At 42.3% G+C, this 7262-nt stretch overlaps 1 protein-coding gene across 2 annotated transcripts in view; it reads right to left on the bottom strand.

The window, feature by feature from the left end:
* The window catches only part of exoc2 (exocyst complex component 2), a 116647-nt gene that overhangs the window by 7220 nt on the left and 102165 nt on the right, over positions 1-7262 (bottom strand). For both annotated transcript variants that reach the window (XM_057840893.1, XM_057840894.1), the window contains exons 25-27: positions 7089-7211; positions 6847-6908; positions 54-113 (exon numbers count right to left, since the gene is read on the bottom strand). In XM_057840893.1, coding sequence (XP_057696876.1) covers positions 54-113; positions 6847-6908; positions 7089-7211 — 245 coding nt within the window. The remainder of the gene's footprint in view (positions 1-53; positions 114-6846; positions 6909-7088; positions 7212-7262) is intronic.

The following is a 7262-nucleotide window of genomic DNA, read 5'->3' as shown; positions in this document are numbered from 1 at the left end:
TCTAAGAACTATATTAAAATCAATATAATCAAAACATGCAGGGACAGACTCACTTTTTATCGGATGCACTGTAAAATTTGGGGAGGGCGTCCAAAGCCATTTCAAAGCTGGCACTGTAATCAAGGATAATCAGTTAGTAGGAGTTAGAAACACATCATGTACTAAATCATTATGCATAGATAAATTACAACGAATTAACCGTCTAGTTTTATTTCTTCAGGAGCTGATGCATATTTAGTTTCAACTTTCTGTTTCGATCACGGAGGTAAACGTCCAAGTCCTATTTCATTCCCGTTGACAACCAGATGATGATGCTGAAAGCACTGAATGATTCTTTGATTTACAGTGTCACAAAAGTGAGTACACCCCTCGCATTTCTGCAGATATTTAAGTATATCTTTTAATGGGACAACACTGATGACACTTTGACACAATGAAAAGTAGTCTGTGTGCATTTTATATGTATAATAGAGTTAATTTATTTTCCCCTCAAAATTAATCAAAATATGCAGTAGCCATTAATATCTAAACCCCTGGCAACAAAAGTGAGTACACCCCTTAGAAACTACATCCCTAAATGTCCAAATTGAGTAATGCCCCTCCAAAATGTCATGTGACTCGTTAGTGTTACTAGGTCCAGGTGAGCAAAGGGAGCAGGTGTGTTCAAATTTGTAGTGCAGCTCTCAAACTCTTTCATACTGGTCATTGAAAGTTTCAACTCGAGGATCTTAAAAAACGTATTGTTGCGCTACATGGAGATGGCCAAGGCTACAAGAAGATTGCCAACACCCTGAAACTGAGCTGCAGCACAGTGGCTAAGATCATCCAGCGTTTTAAAAGAGCAGGGTCCACTCAGAACAGGCCTTGGGTTGGTCGTCCAAAGAAGCTGAGCGCACGTGCTGAGCGTCACATCCAAATGCTTTCTTTGAAAGATCATCGCAGGAGTGCTGTCAGCTTTGCTGCAGATATTGAACAGATGGGGCGTCAGCCTGATAGTGCTCAGACCATACGCTGCACTCTACATCAAATTGGTGTGCATGGCTGTCACCCCAGGAGGAAGCCTCTTCTGAAGACGGTACACAAGAAAGCCCGCAAACAGTTTGCTGAAGACATGCCGACAAAGCACATGGATTACTGGAACCATGTCCTATGGTCTGATGAGACGAAGATTAATTTGTTTGGTTCCGATGGTCTCAAGCATGTGTGGCGGCGACCAGGTGAGGAGTACAAAGATAAGTGTGCCATGCCTACAGTCAAGCATGGTGGTGGGAATGTCATGGTCTGGGGCTGCATGAGTGCTGCAGGTGTTGGAGAGTTATATTACATTGAGGGAAACATGAACGCCAACATGTACTGTGAAATACAGCAGGAGAGCATGATCCCCTCCCTCCAGAAACTGGGTCACAGGGCAGTGTTCCAGCATGACAATGACCCCAAACACACCTACAAGATGACCACTACTTTACTGAAGAGGCTGAGGGTAAAGGTGATGGACTGGCCAAGCATGTCTCCAGACTTGAACCCAAGGGGATGCTCAAGCAGAAGGTGGAGGTGCGCAAAGTCTAAAATATCCGGCAGCTCCGCAACGTCGTCATGGAAAAGTGGAAGAGCATTCTACTGGCAACCTGTGAAGCTCTGGTCCATTCCATGCCCAGGAGAGTAAAGGCAGTTCTGGATAATAGTGGTGGCCACACAAAATATTGACAGTTGACATGTTGTATGTTAAGATTGACAACTTTCACTAAGGGGTGTACTCACGTTTTTACCAGGTGTTTAGATATTAATGGCTATATTTTGAGGGGAAAATAAATTAACTCTATTATACATATAAGATGCACACAGACTACTTTTCATAGTGTCAAAGTGTCATTTCGTCAGTGTTGTCCCATGAAAAGATATACCTAAATATCTGCAGAAATGCGAGCAGTGTACTCACTTTTGTGATACACTGTATACGCTGTTTGCATATGCCATTTGCGACAGCTGGTTTATCCCCCGGGAAAGGTTTCAATTCCGGTCCTGCATGTGTTCTTGGTTTGTATTGGGAGTTTGTTTTGTGTGTACCCTGAGTGGTGTCTAACCTCTATCATGTATTCTTTCTGTTAGTTCACCTCTGTGAAATTCTTTTTTTATCGTTGCAGCATTGCTATTTCTTCTGTTGGGTGGGTGAGCCCATGTGTTAGCGCACCGGCTACTACCCCATGTTCAGTTCCTTCTCAGTTGGCAACTGCATGTCGTGGGACTTCCCTGGAGAATTTGGAAATTACCTGTCCAACATTCACATTACCTGCTGGAAGGTAGAGCTTAGGCTAGGTTCATACTGCGGGTCTTAATGCACCGATCCGTTTTTTCCCCCGTGTTTTTTTGACTCGGTTGAGGCATTAATTTGATGGTCTGAACGCGAAAAGTCGCATAGAAGTGGACCATTTCAAATCCGATCTGTGTCACTTTCGTATGTAGTTTAAATCCAACCTGGGCCACATTTCTCCAGAATGTTGTGGCGGTCTGAACTGTCAAGTCTCCCAAATGGGAATTCATGCAGCAATTACATCAGCAAAGAGCAAGAGGCTTTGAGGACGGCAGATAAGTAGCTGTACAGTAGCGTTAGCGCCTAGTTTGAACTTGGCTTTCTGGGAAGAGGCGAGCTTAACAACAGTCAAAAAATAAATAAAATGGCGGAGTTGTCAGGGAAGTTCAAGTTTGAACTCCGAGACAAGTATCAACAAATAGCTCAAATAAGAGAAGAGAATCAAACTCAGCCAAGAATTGCCTGCTTCGAAGACTTTAGAGAAAACAAGATATATATATCAAGGGTACAAACAATGTGGTCCAGACAAGCCTGTGACCACGCAGGAGTACAAGGTGATAATACAAGTCAAGGGTCTGTATAGTTGTTGAAAGAGCGTTGCTTACTCTGAAGCGATACCTTCAACGAAAATGAAAGTGAACCTTATTACTGCCCAACTCTGGTGATTTTCCACAGAAAAGCATCCTGAGTTATGACCTTGGCAACTTGCTGTAGCTGGTACAAGAGGGAGTCAAATCAGATAAGGCAGCCCACAGAAACCCATTGTATTATGTTCAAAGAAATACATGTGGACACAGTCTCACAAATGAATATAGTATCACAGCAGTTATATGTTTTATAAGCATGAATAAAATATTCTTTCACAGAAGTCAACCCTGAGAATGTTTGGTCTTCTTTCTGTGTGTTAAATAAGCAGTACTGTATTGCAATATTGCTTACATGGCCAAGAGTCAGGGCAAACTTACCTTATGTGTGTGCGTGCATGCACGACGCACACACATACGGTGCATGTGTTCTATTAATCCATATGAACTTTGAATATAAGACTAAACGGGGATTATTTAGGTCAGTTATTTGTGTTCTCTTCTTGAAAATCAAATATGATCACCCTAGAATGATGCAGAGCCAGCATGTGTAGTCATTTGTTTGGATGTTTTGATGCTTCTGTACATGCGCAATACTTGAACATGCTCAATAGACAAAGGCAGTCTGAACGGGCACGCCAAAAAAACAGATATGACTAAAAATCGGAATAGTGCATTAATACCTGCGGTATGAACCTAGCCGGAGTTTCAACCTCCAAAGGCTGCAACTGTGTGTTTGGTTTGTATTGGGAGCTGGTTTTAACCTCTCGCTGTTTGCCCCTCTGCTTACTGCATTAGTTCTCCTGTTTGGCCTTTCTTATGCCTGACTCAGACAAACAATTTCAGTCCGATGCTAGCCGACAGACACGTTGTGGAGTATCACTGACTGCCGTGGTTGACATCTTTAAGTGGGTGGGTCACGACGCCTCGTGTAGTGTGAAATACCCACTGACGGTCTAGGAAACCTCACAACCACCTCGCAGGAGGTTTGGCAACTCAGAATTTCTGCTCGTTATGCCGCACAGTGTGACACGTCCTACGTGTTTTTACTAAGCTTGAGAACGATAAACCAATTTTGCATTGCTTTATATGATAATAATTTAGCTTTTACTTCACATGCTGCGCTTGTTTCATTCACCACACAGCGCACTTGGATTGTGACCGCATGCATGATATATAATATGGACAAGCACCACTCACAGTCGTGGTTGCCTCAACTTCCCATGCGTTTCGGCAGAAACGCTAGTAGTTGCTGTCATTATCCGATCGTCACGGGCATGTCATAACAACGTGAAAGCTAACAAAACCACTTTAACGCACGCTCCGTAGCATTTTCTTCACAGCCCAAAACGAAACTAGTAGTGGCAACGAACCAACATGCTAAAACAATGGACAGTTTGAGCAACACGCCAGCGACGTGCAACAATTGATTTTCAACGCACCCAGGAAAACAAAAGTCGGACGGAAGTGATGAAGGCAGTCAGATCTGTTCACATGGGACAGAGCTAGTGTGAAGTGTGAAGCGGTACAGAGATCGTGAGTTTTTAACCCTGAAAAATAACCCACTACAATGGTGGAAAGGGCGGCATATTGTTTCCACGAAACGCAGTCTACTAAAACATGAACATGTGAATCAGTTGATGTTCCTCAAGAAAAATCTGCCCTTTAAAAAAGATATGGACAGTGATGAGGAATAAAAAATGTGGAAGCACAGGCATAAGTGAATGACTTTGCTGTGTACAAGGTTAAAGTAATGATTATAGACCTGTCTGTCTAAAATGCCATATTTTTATTCCCCCAATTATACCAGTGGTAAAGCATAATTTATTTTTATGATAACATTAGCAGGTTTAATTCTTTTTTCTAGAGCTGCTGCATATAATTAATATTTTTTTGCTTGTAAGATGTTTACGTTGAACGTTTGCAATTAAATTACTTACCTATTGTGTTCAAAACACCCGGAAATACACTAATTAAATTACTGCACTTTATTGTTGTCTGTCACTGGAGTTATATTTTATTATCAATCCCATCCAACAAAATGACGGTCATATAGTAAGCTTTATTTTTTTTTCATAAAAAAATAAAACATAACATTGGTATGAAATTTTGTTGTTTAATTTTGCTATTAGAAATTTGGTCTTTTTTATATGTTTAAAATACTGTACGAACACACACAACAAATGTTTACAATCATATCGTTTTCAGTCTGTATCGAACCGTACCATTCTTAAACTGTATCGAATTGTATCGAATCGCTCGGCCTTAAAAATGTATCATTTTTAATTGAATCGCAACCTGTGTATCTAGATACATATCGAATTGGCTTCATGCCAGAGATTCCCAACCCTAGTTTTCACTATTTGTTAATGAATATTGACCAATCGGAACTTCATGACCGCCGTGTGCTTCCCCTGTAAAAATCCATAAGCTTTAGTCCAAAGAGTAATAAAAAATAATGGTTCCCAACTATTTCGAATTAACACTGATAGACGAGCACATATTGTAGCATTTACGAGGACAACGCAATTTGTGAGAGTTTTTCCAATGGTTTTATTTGCAACCGGAAGCACGGCGTACTACCACTGTAAGGCAAAGCCGACACCAATAAAACAGAAACAACACTACAAGAGTTTAAGACGACGCTTGCTATGCTAAAGTTATAGCTAATGCTAACGCAAATGGTATGGTATTGCTACGAGTTACATCAGTGGTCTCAAACCGGTCCTCAAAGGGCCGCAGGGGGTACTGGATTTCATTCCAACCAAACGAGACAAATACCTTTTCACCAATCTGGTTTCTTACAAGTGTAATCAGTTGATTGCAATCAGGTGCTGCTTATGTTAGTAGAAACCTCATTGGTTGAACTGTTTGTGCTGGATCTGTTGGAACAAAAACCAGGACCCACTGCGGCCCCTTGTGGAGTCGGTTTGAGACCGCTGAGTTACATTTAGTTTGTGATGATCACTCAGTGCAGAGCAGGGCAGGTCCCCAGTGCTGTGGTTGCGAACTCCTGGGCTGCTGCTATTTTTTCAACTTGCCACTACATCTGCCGCCCACCATTGATTAGGTGAAGACTTCTGGACTATCTACATGCGGAGTAGGCCGGGGTGTGATGCCTTCTAAGCAGTGTTATTTGTGCATCCTCACGTGATTTGAAAGTTGATGCCATCTCACTGGCAGCTTTAGCTTCCCAGTTACAAGATGATGGTAGTGCCACCTTTTGATGGCTCTCTTTGCATCCTTGCAAGGGGGTGATGTTGTAAAAAGGCTTACACTCGTATAACGCCTTTCTACCTTCAACTCAAAAAGTTTTAACACTACTTCATCTTTCACCTAGAGATGAGAAAGCATCAGCAGCAACATGGAATTCAGTATCTTGGACAGTTTGACATGGTTAACAGGGCACAGGGCTTTCATGTCAAGGGGTTTCCCACTGGGTGTGGTCCCTGTTGGCCGCGAGTTTGTCAACATTAACTCCACCGCTTGGGGTGTAGTGATGTCTGGCAGCACAGGACAGCTCAAGGAAGTTGGTCTGTGCTGATCACATCAATGTGCTGGAGCTGCGTGTGGTGCACTTGGTTGTCCAAGCAAGGGGGGGGTTAGGTTTCCCATCTACGTTTATCCACGGAAGGGCCATTTTGAATTCCAGGGTACCATCAACCAGTTTGCATTATGCCATTGAGTGGAGTTTTTTGGGTGGTGTGAGAACTTTCTACTTTTTGCAAAATGGCTAGAGCAATACAGTCCCAGAGGGAATGCCGACAGCAGAACCAGATTGCTTTCACTTCTCTTAATTGAAGCCACCAAAGAACACAAGCAGGGATTGCTGTGAGGTACACTTGACTGCTTAGATTTAGGGTTAAGCACGCATTCGTAAATCATCGAGATAAGTTCCTGTCTGTGGCAGTTTGTGTGCATGAGTGCGTGTGTGTGTGTGTGTGCTGCACTTACTTGCTTTCAGCATTTAAGTATGCAGCTATGGCATCTTTCAATGCACAAACTTCAAGTCGAGCCTGAAAACAGAGGATGAAGGTGTTATACAATTGACAACAAAGTCATCTGACACCTCACTCTTGTCAGTGGTTGTCAGCTTGTTGTTAAATGTGGCATTATCAGAAACCGGTGAAATCCCATTTGAATGTGTGGGGGAACATATGAGTCAGGATCTTACTATAACCGTGTTATGCCATTACCTGCAAGGCGCCATTTTTGCTAAAGGATGACACGCACTGCATTAGACGACACATTTCGTCAGCGACTGTTGCAAGAATTTTGGATAATATGCATGGAACCAAATCTTTGGAAATGGTGAAGACCTGGCAGACAAATAATTGGAGATGATGATTAAAATAATGACAGTGAAAAAA

The sequence above is a fragment of the Corythoichthys intestinalis genome, chromosome 7, assembly GCF_030265065.1.
Source record: "Corythoichthys intestinalis isolate RoL2023-P3 chromosome 7, ASM3026506v1, whole genome shotgun sequence".
Taxonomy (NCBI): Eukaryota; Metazoa; Chordata; class Actinopteri; order Syngnathiformes; family Syngnathidae; genus Corythoichthys; species Corythoichthys intestinalis.
Note: the sequence above shows the minus strand (reverse complement) of the source record. Positions and strands in the feature narration are given on the sequence as shown.